Source organism: Leucoraja erinacea, chromosome 4 (assembly GCF_028641065.1).
Source record: "Leucoraja erinacea ecotype New England chromosome 4, Leri_hhj_1, whole genome shotgun sequence".
NCBI classification, from domain to species: domain Eukaryota; kingdom Metazoa; phylum Chordata; class Chondrichthyes; order Rajiformes; family Rajidae; genus Leucoraja; species Leucoraja erinaceus.
Genome location: NC_073380.1, coordinates 79625740 through 79648175, shown reverse-complemented (window position 1 = coordinate 79648175; position 22436 = coordinate 79625740). Strand labels below are relative to the sequence as shown.

The following is a 22436-nucleotide window of genomic DNA, read 5'->3' as shown; positions in this document are numbered from 1 at the left end:
GTATGCTTTGGATCTTGGGCAGTTCCTTCTCTCCTGCATACTTTGTTCCTGCCATCACTCCAGTCCTCAAACAACTTCACTGGCTTCCCATCTCCCACCGGTCAACTACAAAATCCTGATCCTCACCTACAAAGCCCTCCACCATCTGCCCCCTCATATCTCACTGACCTCCTCTCCCCCTACCAACCCTCACGGTCCCTCAGATCCACATCAGCCGGTCTCCTCTCCATCCACAAGTCCAACCTCCGCAGTTTTGGGGACAGAGCCTTCTCCAGGGCAGTTCCCAGGCTCTGGAACTCTCTCCCCCAACTGATCCGCAATTCCGTGTCCCTCACCATCTTCCAGTCCCGCCTCAAGACCCATCTCTTCACCTCTGCCTATCCTTAGCCCCACGTCCCCCTCCCTTTTCATCTGTGCACTAATTGCCTCATATTGTGTTTTGTATTGAATTCTGTCTTTACTTTGTGTACTAGTCATGTCTCTACTATTTATTTCATTCCCCTTACATGTTTTTCCTCTACCTGCTAAATTTTTGTAAGGTGTCCTTGAGACTCTTGAAAGGCGCCCATAAATAAAATTTATTATTATTATTATTATTATATGTTAATCTTCCTCTCATCTGTCCACAAGACCCTTTTCCAGAACTGTGGTTGCTCTTTTAAGTACTTATTGTCAAACTTTAACCTGGCCATACTATTTTTGCAGCTAACCAGTGGTTTGCATCTTGCACTGTAGCCTCTGTATTTCTGCAGACAGTGGTCATTGATAATTCCACACGTGACTCCTGAAGAGTGTTTCTGATCTGTCGGACAGGTGTTTGGGGATTTTTCTTTATTATAGAGAGAATTCTTCTGTCATCAGCTGTGGAGGTCTTCCTTGGCCTGCCAGTCCCTTTGCGATTAGTAGGCTCACCACTGCTCTCTTTCTTCTTAATGATGTTCCAAACAGTTGATTTTGGTAAGCCTAGGATTTGGCTGATGTCTCTAACAGTTTTATTATTGTTTCTCAGTCTCATAATGGCTTCTTTGACTTTCATTGGCTCAAATTTGGTCCTCATGTTGATAAACAGCAATAAAAGTTTCCAAAGCTGATGGAAAGACTGGAGGAAAGACTAGGTGCTGAGAGCTCTCTTATTAAGGAGGCAATTAAATGCATGAAGGAGGCAATTAAACGCACCTGATCAATTGCAAACGCCCTTGAAGCCATGTATTCCAAACATTATGGTGCCCTGAAATGGGGGTCTGTATATAACACAGCTGTAATTTCTACATGGTGAAACCAAAATGTGTAAAAATGGACTTTAATTAAAATCTGACAATGTGCACTTTAACCACATGTGAATTTTTCTATTACAAATCTCAAATTGTGGAATACAGAGGCAAATAAATAAATGATGGTCTTTGTCCCAAACATTATGGAGGGTACTGTATATACACGTTGCAAAATGTTTGTCCAGGGCAATGATTGATTTATTGAGAACTACAAGACACAGGAGGTACGGGTAAGGAATCCATCTATGACAGTGGGGAAAATCGTGTTTAATAAAGAAAGAACACATCGTGGATGTCCTACAATGGAAAGTCTCATTTTGCGAGCAGATGCAACTGAGAAATTTGGAGTTGGGGATAGAGTCTTTGCAGATAAAGATAAATTCTTCTGTGGTAGTAAACTTGGTCAGGAGATTTGATCTTGAAATTAAAGTGAAGTTCTTTAGTAGAATTACCATTCAGGCGAAGGGTAATGGAAAAATAAACATTCTGTCAAACATGAGTGGATGTTGAATCAATCAAAACTTTCCGTTATTAATTTTTGGGCAAGACCATTTCGAAGATAGTTTTGAAGCCCTGGTAAGCTATAACCTTGTTTTTTTGTGGAACCAGATGGAGAGGCTGAAATCCTATGCAAAGGACTGATTTTCATACACAATACAGAAATGTCCAAATTGTAACGCTGTTTCTGTTCCTGGTGTACTTTTTTATGCAATCAATAAATACTTAGAATGACACAGAGGAAACAATTCAGTCCATGCTGGTCCCAAACATGCAATCCTATCATTTTTATTTCCCTTGCAATTTACTTTCCCTCGGGTGTCTAACACCTCTTCGATTTATTTTCAACCATTAACCATAAGTAATTTACAGTGTAGGAATGAACTGCAAATGCTGGTTTAAATCGAAGGTAGACACAAAATGCTGGAGTAACTCAGCGGGACAGGCAGCATCTCTGGATAGGTGATGTTTCAGGTCGAGAACCATCTTCAGACTGTCACCCATTCCTTCTCTCCAGAGATGCTGCCTGTCCTTCTGAGTTACTCCAACATTTTGTGTCTACCCCGGGTAATTTACAGTAGTCAATTAATCCCCAATATGGCAGAGAATCAGAACATGCAGCAGAAATACACATGTTCACGGAGGATATACAAAATCTGTGGTCATGGAGGATGTGGATTTTAAGATGTGATTTTGAAAGGATATATCTGGTGAAGGTAAAAAGGAAGCATTAGGAGAAGGGGAGGTGCAACGACACCGAGGTGTCCTTGTAGATCAGTCACTGAAAGTAAGCATGCAGTACAGCAGGCAGTGAAGAAAGCAAATGGCATGTTGGCCTTCATAGCGAGAGGATTTGAGTATAGGAGCAAGGAGGTCTCAAACATTATGGAGGGCATTGTATGATGAAAGAATGGATCGACTGGGCTTATACTCACTGGAATTTAGGATGAGAGAGGATCTTATATAAACATCTATATTACTATCTATATTACTATCGTTCCAGGTGCGACAGAGGTTTACCTGCATCTCTTCCAACCTCATCTATTGCGTCCGCTGCTCTAGATGTCAGCAGATCTATATCGGTGAGACCAAGCGGAGGTTGGGCGATCTTTTCGCCGAACACCTCCGCTCGGTCCGCAATAACCAAGCTGACCTCCCGGTGGCTCAGCACTTCAACTCCCCCTCCCACTCCGTCTCCGACCTCTCTGTCCTGGGTCTCCTCCATGGCCACAGCGAGCAGCACCGGAAATTGGAGGAACAGCACCTCATATTCCGTTTTGGGGAGTCTGCATCCTGGGGGGCATGAACATCGAATTCTCCCAATTTTGTTAGTCCTTGCTGTCTCCTCCCCTTCCTCAGTCCCCCTGCTGTTTCCTCCCATCCCCCAGCCTTCGGGCTCCTCCTCCTTTTTCCTTTCTTGTCCCCGCCCACCCCCGCCCCCGATCAGTCTGAAGAAGGGTTTCGGCCCGAAACGTTGCCTATTTCCTTCGCTCCATAGATGCTGCTGCACCCGCTGAGTTTCTCCAGCTTTTTTTTGTGTAACCATCTATATTACTAAAACTGATCTTGACCGCTTTTGGCCCACTGTGCTGCGATTTCCGACAGAACGCCGCCACCTACGGCCGTCATTTTTGGCCACCTCGCTCAGAGCCCCCCTCCACCTTAGGGTGCGGAGGATTTTTCCCATCAATGACAAATCAGAGAGATATTAATGTTTTTAAAACATTCACCATTCTCTCTGCTGCCCCTGCTGGAGGGAGGGTGAGGGACTATAAAACCTCACTCAGTCTCTGCAAGATGGATGAAGCCAAGGGTCACGTCTCTCTGAGCTCTGAATAACACTGAACAAATGTCTACACAACTGTGAGTCCTCTTAATGTGCTTTGAAAATGAAAATATGGTTTGTTTGAAGTAAAAAGGCACTGCCTGCAAATGGTTGTGTGGGTGCTTTGGCTTGAAGTTGAAAGGCACTGCAAATGGTGGCTTGGGTGCTTTGGCTTGAAGTTGAAAGGCTCCACTTACTGCAAATGGTGGCTTGGGTGCTTTGGCTTGAAGTTGAAAGGCACTACTTACTGCAAATGGTGGCTTGGGTGCTTTGGCTGGAAGTTGAAAGGCACTACTTACTGCAAATGGTGGCTTGGGTTCTTTGGTTTGAAGTTGAAAGGCACTACTTACTGCAAATGGTGGCTTGGGTGCTTTGGCTTGAAGTTGAAAGGCACTACTTACTGCAAATGGTGGCATGAAGTTGAAAGGCACTATTTACTGCAAATGGTGGCTTGGGTGCTTTGGCTTTAAGTTGAAAGGCACTACTTACTGCAAATGGTGGCTTGGGTGCTTTGGCTTGAAGTTGAAAGGCACTACTTACTGCAAATGGTGGCTTGGGTGCTTTGGCTTGAAGTTGAAAGGCACTACTTACTGCAAATGGTGGCTTGGGTGCTTTGGCTGGAAGTTGAAAGGCACTACTTACTGCAAATGGTGGCTTGGGTGCTTTGGTTTGAAGTTGAAAGGCACTACTTACTGCAAATGGTGGCTTGGGTGCTTTAGCTTGAAGTTGAAAGGCACTACTTACTGCAAATGGTGGCATGAAGTTGAAAGGCACTATTTACTGCAAATGGTGGCTTGGGTGCTTTGGCTTTAAGTTGAAAGGCACATCTTACTGCAAATGGTGGCTTGGGTGCTTTGGCTTGAAGTTGAAAGGCACTACTTACTGCAAATGGTAGCATGATGTTGAAAGACACTACTTGCTGCAAATGGTAGCTTGGGTGCTTTGTTTGAAGTTGAAAGGCACTACTTACTGCAAATGTTGGCTTGGGTGATTTGGCGTGAAGTTGAAAGGCACTACTTACTGCAAATGGTGGCTTGGGTGCTTTGGCTGGAAGTTGAAAGGCGTTACATACTGCAAATGGTGTAATGAAGTTGAAAGGCACTACTTACTGCAAATGGTGGCTTGGGTGTTTTGGCTTGAAGTTGAAAGACACTACTTACTGCAAATGGTGGCGTGGGTGCATTGGCATGAAGTTGAAAGGCACTACTTACTGCAAATGTTGGCATGAAGTTGAAAGGCACTACTTACTGCAAATGTTGGCATGAAGTTGAAAGGCACGACTTACTGCAAATGTTGGCTTGGGTGCTTTGGCTTGAAGTTGAAAGGCACTACTTACTGCAAATGGCGGCTTGGGTGCTTTGGCTTGAAATTGAAAGGCACTACTTACTGCAAAAGGCGGCTTGGGTGCTTTGGCTTGAAGTTAAAAGGCACTACTTACGGCAAATGGTGGCTTGGATGCTTTGGCTTGAAGTTTAAAGACACTACTGCAAATGCACTTGCTTCCTATTTGCACTGTATATTGATTTTAGATAAAAAGCTACCACTTACGGTTGTGATTTTTGGCCATCTTACTCAGTCCCCCCTCCGCTGAGCAGGTGCAGAGAATTTTTCCCATTAATGAAAAATAATAGTGTTATTAGTTTAAAAAAAATGTTGAGAATCTCTCTCCTGTCAATCACGCCATGAAAGCCACACCTTTTCAGGTGGGAGGGGGAGGGGCTATACAACCCGGAAGTGTGGGTGTGGCTCAGTCTCTGCATGAGGGGGGAGTGAGAGGTCACAACTCTGTCAACTGAATCAACTGAACACACTGAATGACTACTGACTATGAGTTTGGTGTTTTTGTGCGATTTTATGGTGGTTTCATCCAGCATGAAATGGAAAGAAACTGCACTTGAATTCAGTGGCTTTGCACCCTGCTTGAAGTGATTGGAAACTGCACTTGAATTTGGTGACCTTGCACCCTGCTCAGAGTGGTAAGAAACTGCACTTGAATTTGTTGGCCTTGCACCCTGCTTGAAAAGGAATTTCAAGGAATAGTCATGAGTCAACTGCCAGCCCACCAGCCGTGAGTGAGCTGCCAGCAGATCAGGCTTGAGGGACTGCACTGCCACCCCAAGAACCCATACCAGCACTCCAGAAAGCCTCCCCACTGGCCACCAATATTGGAATTGGTGGAGAAGTGGAATATTGCGTCGGGGGATCAGCCCTCCCGTGTGAACATGGGACCCAACGGGTCCCACTTAGTCTAGTATAAAATTAATCTTTTGGACAGGCTAGATGCAGGAGAAATGTTCCCGATGTTGGGGGAGTCCAGAACCAGGATTCACAGTTTAAGAATAAGGGGTAGGCCATTTCGGACTGATACGAGTTAAAACTTTTTCAGCCAGAGAGTTGTGAATCTGTCTGAATTCTCAGCCACAGAAGACAGTGGAGGCCAATTCACTGGATGTATTCAAGAGAGAGTTGGATAGCGCTGTTGGGGCTAACGGAATCAAGGGATATGGGGAGAAAGCAGGAACAGGGTACTGATTCTGGTTGATCAGCCATGATCATGTTGAATGGCAGTGCTGGTCGAAGGGCCGAGTGGCCTACTCCACCTATTTTCTCTGTTTCTATGTTTCTAATACTTAGTGAAATTAATCTCAGGCTTGGAAAAATTAATTGTAAGTGTGTAATCGCCAGCATTTAAAATGATGTTGATTTGGGTGGAATTGGTTGAAGAATCATTAAACTTTCATTTATCTGTAAAAATATTAAACATAGCCTATTACCTTTGTTAAAAACAACAAATACGAACATAAAGCACAGTCAGCAAGTAGTTTGGCTGAAATGTGGAATTATCTGTTAATATGGTTAACATATTACCTATGGTTCAGTGGCTCCTTGGCTGACTATAGTGTGATCCTTCTGAAAGAAATGAAATGATAGACTTGCAAGAAGTGCAAAACGCAGCGAAAAGTAAAATAAATCATACCCATGTAATTTGAAGTTTAAACATGAGGAGTAACATTAATATTTACCATGTTTAAATTTTGAAGGTAAAATTTCAGTGTTTCTCAGATTATGGAATTAATACTAATTTTGTTATAATTGCATTCCATATGATAACATGCATGGGTATCTTTGCAGTCCTTACTGCCAACATTATTCTTTTTTAACTTGTTTGTATGATTAAAACAGGTCTTCAACAAATCTGAAGAAATACTCAGTGCAAAAAGTGGAATAAATACATAACAATATTTACTTTATTTTTAAGCCTTTTCTGTTGGTTTGCCTGACCAGCTGACAGTATTGTAGAGTTTTAAAATATGAAGCATATACATTTTCAATTGTTCTTTTGTTCTCCAGGCGAAATCTTAATTACTTTTCCAATGCCTATGCAGCAGCAGTCAGTGCGGTTGACCCTGACACTGGAAATGGAGAGCTGTGTATTAAGGTTCCATCTGAACTGTGGAAACATGCTGATGGTAAGTATTAAAGGAATCTTTGACTGCAGGCTTTCAGTAATTTATTTGTTATACTGGATGATCTTGGAACCAAATTCTCATATGATCATGGCAGACTTATGAAATTGAATTCAATAAATCTTCTAATGAGTAGACTGGCATGGAATGGTTTGATTATGCATTTAAAAATATAAAGAAAGAAAGAAAAATATAAAATATCAAGGATGAAGGAAATGACGAATGACACTCGCAGAGTCCATGAACAAACAACTGTAAAAGGGTGATAGAAGCAAATCCCATTGTAGATTTCAGTTAAACAAAACAATGTAAAACCCCTGTCTCACGGTGCGAGCCGACCCACGAGTGACCCCGAGTTTAAAACGTGGTAATCACGTACAATTAACGTAGCGGGAATGTTGGAACTCGTGGAAGCACCTTAGCGACTCGTGGCACTAACGGCAGGTACCCGGGAAACTTGTTAACTCTTGAAAAATTTTAAACGTGTTTTAAGATTTCCACGAGTCAAAATTACTCCTGAAGTTAAAATTTGAAACATTTAAACTCGTTGTAAGAACGTAGTGGCCTGTGAGTTTACCGTGGTGACTCTTGAGTTTACCGTTGGTTTGGCCTGAGTGCCAGAAGTGAAATGTTGAAGATTAGTCATATCCGCAGAACTTGGATAGGTGACGTTTCGGGTCGGGACCCTTCTTCAAACTTTAGACCCTTTCACCCGAAACGTCACCTGTCCATGGTCTCCACAGACACTGCCTGACACGTTGAGTTACTCCAGCACTTTGTATTTTTTCGTTAACCAGCTTCTGTAGTTCCTTGTGTTCCAAAATGTAATGCTTTATAAATGTCCAGAGATGCCGCCTGTCCCGCGGAGTTACTCCAGTACTTTGCGTCTGTCTCCCTGGAGACCTCGTTTCCCGCACCATGTGACATCTACCGTGCATACATTGCTAACTGTTGTTTTGGCAGCAGCAACATAATCGGTTAGTGCATTCAGTGTTGCTGAGGCCTAGTTTATGTAGAGACAAGAACCTGCAGATGCTGTAATCATGATCATGATCATAAAACACACACAAAGTGTTGGAGGAACTCACACAGCGCTGGAGTAACTCAGCGGGACAGGCAACATTAGCGGAGGGAATGGACAGACGTTTATTCGGCTCGAAAAGAAGGGACCCGATCCGAAACGTTGCCTATCCATTCCCTCCACAAATGCTGCCTGACCCGCTGGCTTACTTCGACACTTCGTGAGTTCATGTCATAGGAGCGTAATTAGGCCATTCGGCCCATCGAGTTGCTCCAACACTGTGTTTCGCTCAACATGCCAGCATCTGTGGTCCCCCATGTCTCCATTTGACAGCTGGAAGAACTCAGCGGGTCATGGAGTCTGAAGAAGGACCCTGACCCGAAACCTCGCCTGCCTTTTCCTTCCACCGATTTCATGTAGTCACTTTTTGATAAAACCCCACCGCCCCAGTTATTCCAAGTCCGTTGTTCGGATAAAACACTGTTTGAAATAATTTGAAGTTTTTAAATTAATCCTCGCAGCCTAAAGGGCCTGTCCCACGACCATGCGCCTGCATGCGGCAAGCGCGACCTAACATGGTCACTTGTGCCGTACGGCCTCGCGAAGCCGGTCCCACTTCGATCGCCGGAGCCGTATGGAGTTGTGCGGAGCTGGTCCCGACATCGCGCAGGGCTCCGAAAAACTGACCGTGTTTAAAAATTCCGCGCGGCAACGGCCTGCTGGCCCGCAGCCGCCTGGACGCCATGTCACTCCCTCGACCTCCGCGCCGCTCCCGCTTCTGGTTTGGTCGCGCTTGCCGCATGCAGGTGCATGCTGGTGGGACCGGCCCTTTATGTACACTTTGGGCTAAGATTTGATACCTGCACAAAGTGCAATGTAAACGGAATGGAATCTCTATTAACATTCTGAGACTCTACATAATGGAAGTGATCACATTCGGCCCTTCGTGCCAGCATTGCCATTAAATATGATCATGGCTGATCATCCAAAATCAGTACCCAGTTTCTGCTTTCTCCCCATATCCCTTGATTCCGTAACCCTAAGAAATTTAAACATGGGAGGCTTTTTATAGTGAAAAAAAAACTGCATGGCGTCTTTTTTACCATGTGGATGATTTTTCCACACGTCGCTAGTCGTTGTTGGCTCAAGGGTAACTCGGGAGAGGAACTTGGTAACTCAGGAGAGGAACTTGGTAACTCAGGAGAGGAACTTGGAATGTCACAGAAATGAGAAGTAAATGGCAAACTTAGTCATACCCATGGGAACTCGGTTAAACTCTTGAACATAAACTTGGAATCTCGCACACAACCACGAGTCCGATTTTTTTCTTTCACTCGTGGGTCGACTCGCACCGTGAGACAGGGGCTTTACAAAACAAATAAAGCATATGATGCTTTTCATGTGTATTCTCAAGGAGACAGTAAGTTGCGAGGAAGTGAAGAGGATAGGACTGGAATATATGAGTTTGAGACCAGAGTACAAAAAGAAAGAGAACTCAAAACCATTCAATGGGCATGTAAGTGTAAATCTGCAGGTAGATGCAGTGTGAAAACATTTGTGGGCACAGACGGTGATGCGTGGTTAAAGACGCGTCAACGCTGGTATAATCAATGAGTATTTTACTTTGAAGTTTATTATGGATGAGTGTAAATCATATTCACAAATCATTACACAGGAGATCAGTTAATGAATAATATAAAATAATGTCAATTATATTGGAAGTTTGCAATATACAGTATCTTAGAAATGTAATTGCATTGTTGTCTGGTTTTCATTACTAGAGATGAAAGTTATGAAAGTATATATTGAATTCTCCTTGGACCAGCCAAAAGGAGGGCTTCATTTTGTTGTGCCCAATGTAGAAGGTAGCATGGCTGAGCGAGGTGCACATGTCTTTTCCTTTGGATATGAAAACTCTACCAGGTGAGTCATTAAACTCTAAAGAGTTTGATGCTTTTATAAAAAAACACATTCCCCATTACGCTTCCCATTTTACCAAATTCCTTCTCCCTTTCACATATCTAGCCATGAAAGTTATTACTGAATAAGTTTACTGCTTTCATGCATCTGTTTGACAATTTCATAAAATGTTGCATCAGATGAAAAACCCAACCTCCTCTCTTATAAAATCTTTTTAACATTTGTTATGATATTGAATGCCCGTTTACAACTTTGTTTACCATTATGTACCATAGATTTGTAATAAATATTTGTAATTCTAGAAAATTGCTAGTAAAGTGATAATTGACTACATTTTCGCAATTTGAAACTGGTTTGAGTATTGCTCAAATGAGTTTGTGGTTCGAGACTAGTAGTGGTATTAAATGGAGAGGATTATTTTGCATCCAAGAAAAAGAAAGAAAAAATAACACAAATATTAGAATTATGTAAGTTTGATCTTGAGGAATTGGGGGGGGCAGAAGAATCTTGTAGTATCGTAACTGATTATACTTTTTAAAAAACTTTGTAGGTTTTGGTTTCCTTGTGTGGACTCTTTCTCTGAACTATGCACATGGAAGTTGGAGTTCACAGTTGATGCTGCTATGGTAGCGGTTTCCAATGGAGATTTGGTGGAGTCTGTTTACACCCATGACATGAGAAAAAAAACTTTTCATTACATGTTAACGATTCCAACAGCTGCCCCGAACATTTCACTGACTGTTGGCCCCTTTGAAATACTGGTTGATCCTTACATGCATGAAGTAAGTGAAACTAAATCATTTGCTCTGCTTGTTACAGATATGAATATCATATACCTATTTCTTATATACCTGATTTTCTACATTTCGAAAACAAAGTGCATGCATTTTGATTACTTTGACTACCAAATATGTTACTTTTTATATATTGTGGAAACGGCATTTAACGTTTAAGCTGTGCCATGCACCAATTATAGAATGATTATCAATACTGACATCTATATATCTATATCATATCATATCTATTAATATATAAAACTCAAATCAGTCCGCCTGCAGTACGGATCCCTTCCTGCCTTTCGATTCGTTCCCGCCGTGCGATGTCACAATGCCCGATGCTCGCAGATGTCCAATCGGGATGGATCCATTTACATATGCCTTTGCACCAGCCCAAGCCCCTGGTGACCGTGTCATTGTGTGATGTCACAATGCCCAAAGACATTATTGCCATAGAGGGAGTACAGAGACGGTTCGGTTCACCAGACTGACTCCTGGGATGGCAGGACTTTCATATGAAGAAAGACTGGATAAACTCGGCTTGTACTAGCTAGAATTTAGAAGATTGAGGGGTGATCTTATAGAATCTTATGTTTCTATGTTTCCCTCTCCTCACCCCTCTCCCTCTCCCACCCATCCCTCTCTCCCCACCCCCTTCACTCTCTACCCCACCCCCTTCCCTCTCCCCCCCCCGCCCCCTTCCCCTATCCCTCTGTCCCTCTTCCATCACTCCCGCTACCCCTCTCCACCTCCCTCCCCACTCTTCCACTTCTCTCCCCCTTCCCCTCCACTCTCCCTCCCGACTCTTTCCCCTCTTTCTAATCTGAATGGAGCTGTGTATTGCATGCTCATCAATTGAAATTATCAACAATAGGATTTAAAGTTTTGGAGTTATGCTGCAAGCAAACAGGGCCTTCGGCTGAACTTGCTTATGGCAACCAAGTTGCCCCGTTTACCCATATCCTACCTACCTGCATTTGGTTCATCTATCTATCTATCTATCTATCTATATAGTTGCAAGCCTGGAACACTGAACTTTTCACTGCTGCAGCAGGCAGGGTTTTTTTTTAAAGAGGCAGGGCAGTGCTGGAATCTTACTTTTCAGAACAGCTTCAGTTCCATTGGAGGAGACGGGTGCATGGTGGAATATTGGGTTGGGGGATCACACCATTGGGGGAGCAGACCCAACGGGTCTGCACTTGGTCTAGTATATATATAAAACTCAAATCCGTCCGTCCGCCTGCAGTACGGATCCCTTCCTGCCTTTCGATTCGTGCCCGATACTCGCAGATGTCCAATCGGAATGGCCGATGCTCGCAGATGTCCAATCGGAATGGATTCATTTGCATGTACGGCTGCCGGCTGCATTTCTTCCTTTGATTCATTGCCACGCCCAATCCAGACGCTCAATCTCCGAGATATTTTCCATTTCGGTAGAGATTTCGCTTTTCTTTCTAAGTATCCGCTCCTCATTTCATTTCGTCGTGTTGAAGTACATGTTTTTAATCAAATCCTTCTTCCCCCCCCCCCCCCCCCCCCCCCCCCCACCCACCCCCAAGTATTTCAAAAATAAACAGGCTTCTCCATTTACATGTCAGCTTCCAACACACTTCGAAACAAAGTTGCAAGAGAGGAACACTGAACTTTTCACTGCTGCAGCAGGCAGGGGAGGGCTGCAATCTTACATTTGGGAACGGGCTCAGTTCCAATGGAGGAGACGGGTGCATGGTGGAATATTGGATTGGGGGATCACACCATTGGGGGAGTTACAATTAATCTTTTGGACGTTAAATCTATAGGTCCAGTAACAAATTGTTCATTGCCTGATAGTTAATGACTGTAATATACTTAACACTTTTGGAACAAAAAATAATCTGGGACATCTACAAATATATTGTGACTACTTTCCCCAGAGAAATTAATTTATTGAATTTATTGCAAAAGCAAACAGTGTGGCATGTTAATTATATCAGCCAAATGTAAATGAATTAAAACAAAAACATGTATTTGAGAGCCAGCTAGATAATTTCATAAGGGAAATGGAGATAGGAGGATATTTTTCTTGTGGTTGGATGGATGGGGGAAAGGGGGGGGGGGGCGTGTGTGATGTACAAGCCTTTAAATTGATGTTTTCAGCAACAGGATCTTTTATACCCAGTAATTATTCGTAATGTTTCGTGAAATTATTTATTTGAGCACAAAATACATAATAAGAGGAGTACTGATGTCAGGCAATGAAGTGAGAGGATTTGGGGGCAATGTAGATTTTCAGAGACTGATAAAGAAGCAAGGTTGGAAAGATACAGGAGACTGGAAGATTATGCTAATGGTGCCCAACATCATAAGGTCATAAGTGATAGGAGCAGAATTAGACTATTTGGCCCATCAAGTTTACTGCACCATTCAATCATGGCTGAACTATCTCTCCCTCTTGACCTTATTCTTCTGCCTTCTCCCCATAACTTCTGACACCGGTACTTAAATAATCTATCTGCCTTAAAAATATCCATTGACTTGGCCTCCACAGCCTTCTGCGGCAACAAAATTCCACAGATTCACCACCCTCTGACTAAAGAAATTACTCCTCATCTTACTCCAAAAGAAACTTCCTTTAATTCTGAGGCTATGACCTCTATTCCTAGACTCTCCCACTAGTGGAAACTCCTCTCCACACCCACTCTATCCAAGCCTTCCACTATTCAGTACGTTTCAATAAGGTCCCCCCTCTTTCTTCCAAATTCCAGCGAGTGTAGGCCCACTGACGTCAAATGCTTGCGTTTATGCCAATAATATCTAATGCTTACCAGGAGTAGCAATTTGGTCACTGAGACATACATGGCTCCCACTACCATTCCCACTCAGGAGATTGAGCTGGGCCAGGCCATTTGCAAGCATTGTGTTGTATTTAATGCCAGGCAGAGCTTGCATCGTAAATGTGCTACTGTATTAAACTCCACCTCTGTAACATCATGCGACTCCCTGTGCCTCGCCTAATCTGCTGCTGAAACTTTCATCCATGTGTTTGGAATTTCTAGATATTTATTTCTGTGCACCAATGACTGATGTCCTCACTTCCATCCTACGTAAACTTTTAATCATCTAAGACAACTTCCTGTACCTTTACTGGATCCAAGTCACATTCAACCATTGCTGTACTTCATTGCCCTGGATCCTATTCTGACAATGACACAATTTCAAAATCTTCTGTATTATCAAGTCTCCCTTTTGCTTGGGTTACTTACAACTTAATGGTATGAAAATTAATTCTGCACTCCTTTTTCCCCTTCCCCCTCTCTTCCCTGTGCCTAACCTGGATTTGCACCCATTTCGTCCATATCTTCCTGCCCCTTTCCACCTATATTACTTTCTCTGGCTTCACATTTTTTACCTCTTCTGTCCTTATCTCACACCTTTAGTCTTTTCATCTCTGACCTTTGAAAAACTACGCACCTATCTAAAACGGGTCTCACCTGTCTCCACCTATCCCTCGGCTGGCTTTGTTCAGTCCCCACCTCCCTTCCAGTTTTTTCTCCTCCCCCCTCCTCCTCCCCCCCCCCCCCCCCACCACCACCACAATCAGTCTGAAGAAAGGTCCCAACACCTATCCATGTTTTCCAGAGATGCTCCCTGTCCCACTGAGTTTCTCCAGCATTTTGTCTTTTTTTCTCTTTTGCTTAATTGGCTTCCTACCCACTTCATCTCTCTCATTTATAACATCGTTTGAAGCTCCATTTTTGCTTAAGTCTTTTGTTGTCCGTTCTGTTATCTTAAGGTGTCAAACTATTTTATATACTTAAGTACCATGAATGTTGCATTTACATTTGAAGCATCATATTAAATCAGTTGGACACAAAAAGCTGGAGTAACTCAGCGGGACAGGCGGCATCTCTAGGGCCAGAGATGCTGCCTGTCCCGCTGAGTTACTCCAGCTTTTTGCATCTGTCTTCGGTTTAAACCAGCATCTGCAGTTCCTTCTTACACATTAAATCAGTTGTCTCTACCGTTTTCATGTCATAACTAATTACAACATAGTGTAGTAATAGAAATAATTAAATGTGAAAATTTTAGACCCTTCAGTTGTTTTGTGAAGATTTTTTTTTTTGGATTTTGACTTGATTTGCATTAAACACAGAGAAAATATTGTTTTGTAAATGGATTAATTAATTATTGTTGTAAAATAAATGACATGATGCTGGAGTAACTCAGCGGCCCAGGCAGCATCTCTGGAGAACATGGATAGGTGACGTTTGGATTGGGACCCTTCTTGCAGTCTGAAGAAGGGTCCTGGCCCAAAAATGTCACCTATCCATATTATGCAGAGATGCTGTCTGACCTACTGAGTTACTCCAGCACTCAGTGTCTTTTTTTGTAAACCAGCATCTGCAGTTCCTGTATCCATAATTATTGCCGTATTCAGATTCAGTTCAGGACAAATCCACCACATTTAATGGAATCTTTAATGATGTGAATTGCCTGTTGATCTACTAATGTTGTAGCTGACATTAGAATTTTCATAAAAATCTTGGGGTGGTCTTTGTAAAGCATCATTAAAATATTGTGTTATAGCACAAACCTCCATTTGCTGTTTGGAAGTTTTATGTTCTTAGTAGTGGTCTCTTGCAGAGAAACATTTGGCAGTGGCGGGTGGACCATTTGGAAAGTAGTTGAGTAGTTAAGTAATATCCATTTTTAAGAATTATTGATTGCTTAAAAATGTTATTAGTGGAAAATACACATGAGGGCAGCAACAAGCAATAGTTGAAGCCGCAAGAAACATCAGATGTTGGAATCTTGAGCAAAACACAAAGTGCTGAAGGAACACATTGGGCCAGACAGTAACCATGCAGGGAACGTGCAGATAGTATTTCGGGTCAGTCTGAGCAATGGTTGTAAGTAGTTTAGAAAGAGACTGATTAGTTAAGATGCTGTGACTAAAATTTAGACACTGCAAATTTCCAAATTTGTTGCCATTTCTCTAAAAACAATAATTTTCAGGCCATTATTTTGCTCATTAAAACTATGTACAGGTGCACAACCTTTTATCCGAAAGCCTTGGGACCAGGATTTCGGAATTTTTCGGATTTCCGAATGGAAGATTTTTAGCATAGATTAGGTATGTAGCGCGGGCGGCTTGAAAAGTCTGGAGTGGCTGTCTCCTCCCCGGAGACCGGGGAATCATTGTAAATCATTGCTTAAATGTTATAGTATCAAAGCGACAGATGATGCGTACAAATTAGCCAGAAAAAGCAGCATACCAGAGGACTGGGAGTAATTCAGAGACCAGCAGAGGAGGACAAAGGGCTTAATTAGGAAAGGAAAAATAGATTATGAAAGAAAACTGGCAGGGAACATAAAAACTGACTGCAAAAGTTTTTATACATATGTGAAAAGAAAGAGATTAGTTAAAACAAATGTAGATCCCTTGCAGTCAGAAACAGGTGAGTTGATCATGGGGAACAAGGATATGGCGGACCAATTGAATAACTACTTTGGTTCCGTCTTCACTAAGGAAGACATAAATAATCTGCCGGAAATAGCAGGGGACCGCGGGTCAAAGGAGTTGGAGGAATTGAGTGAAATCCAGGTTAGTCGGGAAATGGTGTTGGGTAAATTGAATGGATTAAAGGCCGATAAATCCCCAGGGCCAGATAGGCTGCATCCCAGAGTATTTAAGGAAGTAGCTCCAGAAATAGTGGATGCATTAGTAATAATCTTTCAAAACTCTTTAGATTCTGGAGTAGTTCCTGATGATTGGCGGATAGCAAACGTAACCCCACTTTTTAAGAAGGGAGGGAGAGAGAAAACGGGGAATTACAGACCAGTTAGTCTAACATCGGTAGTGGGGAAACTGCTAGTCAGTTATTAAAGATGGGATAGCAGCACATTTGGAAAGTGGTGAAATCATTGGACAAAGTCAGCATGGATTTACGAAAGGTAAATCATGTCTGACGAATCTTATAGAATTTTTCGAGGATGTAACTAGTAGTGTGGATAGGGCAGAACCAGTGGATGTGGTGTATCTGGACTTCCAGAAGGCTTTCGACAAGGTCCCACATAAGAGATTAGTATACAAACTTAAAGCACACGGCATTGGGGGTTCAGTATTGATGTGGATAGAGAACTGGCTGGCAAACAGGAAGCAAAGAGTAGGAGTAAACGGGTCCTTTTCACAATGGCAGGCAGTGACTAGTGGGGTACCGCAAGGCTCAGTGCTGGGACCCCAGCTATTTACAATATATATTAATGATCTGGATGAGGGAATTGAAGGCAATATCTCCAAGTTTGCGGATGACACTAAGCTGGGGAGCAGTGTTAGCTGTGAGGAGGATGCTAGGAGACTGCAAGGTGACTTGGATAGGCTGGGTGAGTGGGCAAATGTTTGGCAGATGCAGTATAATGTGGATAAATGTGAGGTTATCCATTTTGGTGGCAAAAAACAGGAAAGCAGACTATTATCTAAATGGTGGCCGATTAGAAAAGGGGAGATGCAGCGAGACCTGGGTGTCATGGTACACCAGTCATTGAAAGTAGGCATGCAGGTGCAGCAGGCAGTGAAGAAGGCAGTGAAGAAAGTGAATGGTATGTTAGCTTTCATAGCAAAAGGATTTGAGTATAGGAGCAGGGAGGTTCTACTGCAGTTGTACAGGGTCTTGGTGAGACCACACCTGGAGTATTGCGTACAGTTTTGGTCTCCAAATCTGAGGAAGGACATTATTGCCATAGAGGGAGTGCAGAGAAGGTTCACCAGACTGATTCCTGGGATGTCAGGACTGTCTATGAAGAAAGACTGGATAGACTTGGGTTGTACTCTCTAGAATTTAGGAGATTGAGAGGGGAACTTATAGAAACTTACAAAATTGTTAAGAGGTTAGACAGGCTAGATGCAGGAAGATTGTTCCCGATGTTGGGGAAGTCCAGGACAAAGGGTCACAGCTTAAGGAGGGGGAAATCCTTTAAAACCGAGATGAGAAAAACCTTTTCACACAGAGAGTGATGAATCTCTGGAACTCACTGCCACAGAGGGTAGTTGAGGCCAGTTCATTGGCTATATTGAAGAGGGTTAGATGTGGCCCTTGTGGCTAAGGGGATCAGAGGGTATGGAGAGAAGGCAGGTACGGGATACTGAGTTGGATGATCAGCCATGATCATATTGAATGGCGGTGCAGGCTCGAAGGGCCGAATGGCCTACTCCTGCACCTAATTTCTATGTTTCTATGTTAGTCAGTTAGTTTGGAGGGATTTTATGTGGTGGGGGGGTGAAGGGGGAAACTTTAATTCTTAGTCCCCTACCTGGTCGGAGAGGCGGTGAGCGGGCAATGCCTTACCGGATCGCCGTGCAGTAAACTCCGGAGCGCTGTGGCCGCTGACTCCCAACATCGCGGAGCTGGGGGCTGCGGGCGTCTGGCCGCGGGCGGCGCCGGTTGGAGCTCCGACCCTGACAACTCTACCCCTGGCTGCGCGGCGCTCCAAATCCAGCGTCACCCGCGGCCGGACGCCCGCAGACCCAGCTCCGCGATGTTGGGAGTCGGTGGCGTCGCAGCGCTGGGATACCAGCGGGGAGCGGGCAATGCCTTACCGGGTCGCCGTGCGGTAAGCTCCGGAGCGCTGTGGCCACCATCTCGGAGCTGGGGCAGCGGGCGTCCGGCCGCGTGCGGCGCTGGATTTGGAGCGCTCCGGAGCTTACTGCAGGTAAGGCATTGCCCGCTCCCCGCCTCTCCAACCAGGTAGGGGACTAAGAATTAAAGGTTCCCCCTTTACCCCCCCCCCCCCCCCCCCCCCCCCTTCACATAAAAGACCTCCAAACTAACTGACTAACATTTAATCAATGATTTACAGATGTTTAAGTGTCTCCCTGGTCTCCGGGGAGGAGGCAGCCGCTACAGTAGTACAGACCTGGGTTGACCGTGGGTCGTTTCGGGTCAAGTTTGGCGCCAAACGCGAGCTTTGGTGTGCAGACGACATCCTGGAAAAAACGTCCGGTTTTCGGAGCTTTTCGGTTTCCGGAGCTCCGGATAAAAGGTTGTGCACCTGTACTTAATAATTTACATATAGCTAACTTAGTTAAAGTTCCAAACTTGACCAGGTAAAAAAACTTTTGAATTTTGTATTACATGAGATCACATTTGTATCACATATTCAGATTATTGAAATGAAAGAGAAGTTAAACAAATCTACACCGCGATGAACAGGAAGGTTACGACGGCTAACACAGTGTACAGCAAGTCCTTTAAAAGAGGGGGGAGAAGGAGAGGAGACATCTTTAAAAAGCCAGATACCTTTTAATAAGCCAGAGATACACAGCTCTGAAGTTCGGCGGGCATTTAACATTACCAGTCGGTTATCCTTGGTTCTGAAAACGCGTGCTTACGTTTTTTCCCCCAATGAGCCAATGAAAATGCCCGGTCAGCAAAGGCGATTAACTAAACTACAAACTATAACTACATGGCGACCCCACTACAACTGCACCTACGACTACAGGATTATCAATTTTCCACATGGCGACCAATCACAGAAAATATTTTAACATGTCGGAAAATTTGTGGCAATCATTCGGAGGTCGCGACTAGTTCCCAGAATGCTGGAGCTCCTCGCGACCATGAAGGATACTCATCAGAAACCACCAGTGAACATGTGGCGAGCGCAGAGGCTCCTGCACTCGCCTAAAATGTCACCTAAGTGCGACAGGCCCATAAGTAATTCACATTTTATATAGAACACAAAGTGCTGGAGTAACACAGTGGATCAAGCAGCATTTCTAGAAGTCACTGATGTGCCTTCCCTAGCCCCTGATGGTGTTACAATCTCAGTCACAGAGGCCGACGTGAGAAGATCCTGAAGGAACACTCGGAAAGTGCCTGGACCTAATGTTATACCTGGTTGTGTTCTTAAAACCAACTGGCTGGAGTTTTTGCTGACATCTTCAACCTCTCTTAACTGAGGTCTGGGGTTGCCACCTGCTTTAAAAGGGCATCAATGATACCGGTGCCCAAGAAGAGTAAGGTGACATGCCTCGATGACTATCGACCGGTGGAACTAACGTCCGTCGTAATGATTAAGAAAGAACAGCAGATGCTGGAAAAATCAATGGAAGGCAAAAATGCTGGAGAAACTCAGCGGGTGAGACAGCATCTATGGAGCGAAGTAATAGGGGACGTTTTCGGTCAAGACCCTTCTACAGACTGATGGGGGGGTGGGAAAAAGAAAGGAAGAGGCGGAGACAGTAGGCTGTGGGAGAGCTGAGAAGGGGAGGGGAAGGAGGGAGAAAGCAAGGACTACCTGAAATTGGAGAAGTCAATGTTCATACTGCTGGGGTGGAAACGATCCAAGCGAAATATGAGGTGCTGCCACCGGGAGATCAGGTTGGTTATTGCGAACTGAGCGAAGGTGTTGGGCAATGCGATCGCCAAGCCTGCGCTTGGTCTCACTGATGTAGAGCAGTTCACACCTGGAACAGCGGATGCAATAAATGAGGTTGGAGGAGGTGCAGGTAAACCTCTATTTAATGAAGTGCTTTGATAGGTTTTTTTACAATTTGCCTCCTGCCACAACAGATCAACGGAGGATGCAATCTCACTGGCTATCCGTCCTGCACTGGAACACTTGGACAATAAGAACACATACGTTAAATTGTTGTTTATAGACTACAGTTCAGCGTTCAATACTATCATATCCCCCAAGCTAGTTGGAACTGGGTCTCTGCACATCCTTCTGCAACTGGATCCTCAAGTTAATCATCAGACCACATACTGTATGAATTGGCAGCAACACCTTCCTCAATAACCATGAGTATGGGAGCACCTCAAGGCCCTCTGCTCTATTCAATCTGTACTCACGACAACACCACCGTTGTTGGACGAATTGCAGATGATGATGAATCAGAGTATAGAAATGCGATAAATCTACTGACCAAACGGCGCCAGTCTGGGCATGCTTATTTCTGAAGATCTTTCCTGGACTTAGCACACTGATGCAATTATAAAGAAAGCTCATAAACGCCTCCATTTGTTGAGAAGATTGTGAAGATTCTGTATGTCAGAGAGGACTCTCTTGAATTTCTACTGGTGTACATGTTGACTCATTTCAGCACGGCCTGGTTTGGCAAATTGAATGTCCAGGAGCAAAGAAGACTGCAAAAAGTGGTAAACAATGCCCAGTCCATCACAGATTCTGACCTCCCCACCATTGAAGGGATTTAAGGGAGCCACTGCCTCAAAAAGGCAGGCAGCATCATCAGAGACTCACATTACCCTGGCCACACACTCATTTCACTCCTGTCATTGGTAAGAAGATTTGGAGCCTGAAAACTGTAATGTGCAAGTGCAGGAACAACTTTTTCCACATAGCCATTAGGCTATTAAATACTACAACCTCCAAATAAGCTCTGAACTCCATAGACTGGGGTCATTGGCTTTATCCTTTTGTTTTTTTCTCTCTCTGTGCGTGTGTGTGTGTGTGTGCGTGTGTGTGCGCATACAAACACACTGGAACATATGTCAATAAAACACTTGACTTTTGAGGATATGGATAGGTAACGTTTTGGGTCTGGATTCTTTTTCAAGCTAAAGACGGTCCCAACTGGAAATATCGCCTATCCATGTCTTCCAGAGATGCTGTTTGACCCGCTTTCGTTTTCTACGCAAGGTTCCAGTACCTGCAATTCCTTGCACCTCACATATTATGTCAGTGACTTAGTAGTCTAACTGTAGAATATACTTAAAAGTTAGTGGATGATGTAAACTTGCAGATAGGTGGCAGTGTGGGCATTGAGGATGTTGAGAAGCTTCACTGGCATGGGACAGATTAAGTGAATGGACAAGGATATTGCAGATGGAATATGATGTGGAAAAATATGAGGTCATCCACTTTGCTTGAAAAAAAAGAATAGACTATTGTAATACATTGAAAGGTGTTACAGAAAGTTAACATGCAGCATTTAGAAAGGCAAATATTATGTTAATCATTATTGCAGGAGGATTTGAGAACAAGAGTGGAGATGTTTTGTTCCAATCATAATGAACACTTCTGAAACTCCATCTGGAATATTGCCTGGAAGTCTGATCTCCCTCCCAAAATCAAGATATGCTAGGGATACAGGGAGTGCAACAAAGATTCATCACATGATGATCTAATTTTAATTTCTTGGGCTTCAGGATGGATACAAATTTTAAATTTCCCATGGCTGGGTGTCTCGAACCTGCCTCCAAATAAAGAATTGGCTATTCAGGACAAAGCTGAGCTTCCTTCACGCAGGGAAGCAACGGAAATTTTGGAATTTTCAACTGCAGGGAATTTTGAAGACAAATATTGTTCATGTAAGCAGTTAGACAGAATGTTAGAGATTTAGTTGAAGCAATGAATATGCGGTTATTACAGGAAGCTGGCAGTGAGGTAAAGGATCCATTTGAAAGGCAGAAGAGTTGTTTCTAATGTTTTTCCATGTTACAACATTTAATAACTATAAAATACAAAATATTTTGTGTTCTATTATCATTTGTTGGAAATCTGCATGGTGTTTTTAACACAGATGGCATTTTTTAAAGTTTGAACATTAGTTCTCTAATTGGATGAAAACTCTATAAGGATAAATGTTCTGTTTGATATAGCTTGTGAATTGGGCTGAATTAATTAATTGCAACTGAAGCTGAATATTAAGTGAAA

The 22436-nt window shown here is 43.5% G+C and overlaps 1 protein-coding gene across 2 annotated transcripts in view; it reads left to right on the top strand.

Moving 5' to 3' along the window:
* The window catches only part of taf2 (TAF2 RNA polymerase II, TATA box binding protein (TBP)-associated factor), a 102220-nt gene that overhangs the window by 8195 nt on the left and 71589 nt on the right, over positions 1 to 22436 (top strand). For both annotated transcript variants that reach the window (XM_055634614.1, XM_055634612.1), the window contains 3 exons: positions 6946 to 7064; positions 9864 to 10005; positions 10553 to 10784. In XM_055634614.1, coding sequence (XP_055490589.1) covers positions 6946 to 7064; positions 9864 to 10005; positions 10553 to 10784 — 493 coding nt within the window. The remainder of the gene's footprint in view (positions 1 to 6945; positions 7065 to 9863; positions 10006 to 10552; positions 10785 to 22436) is intronic.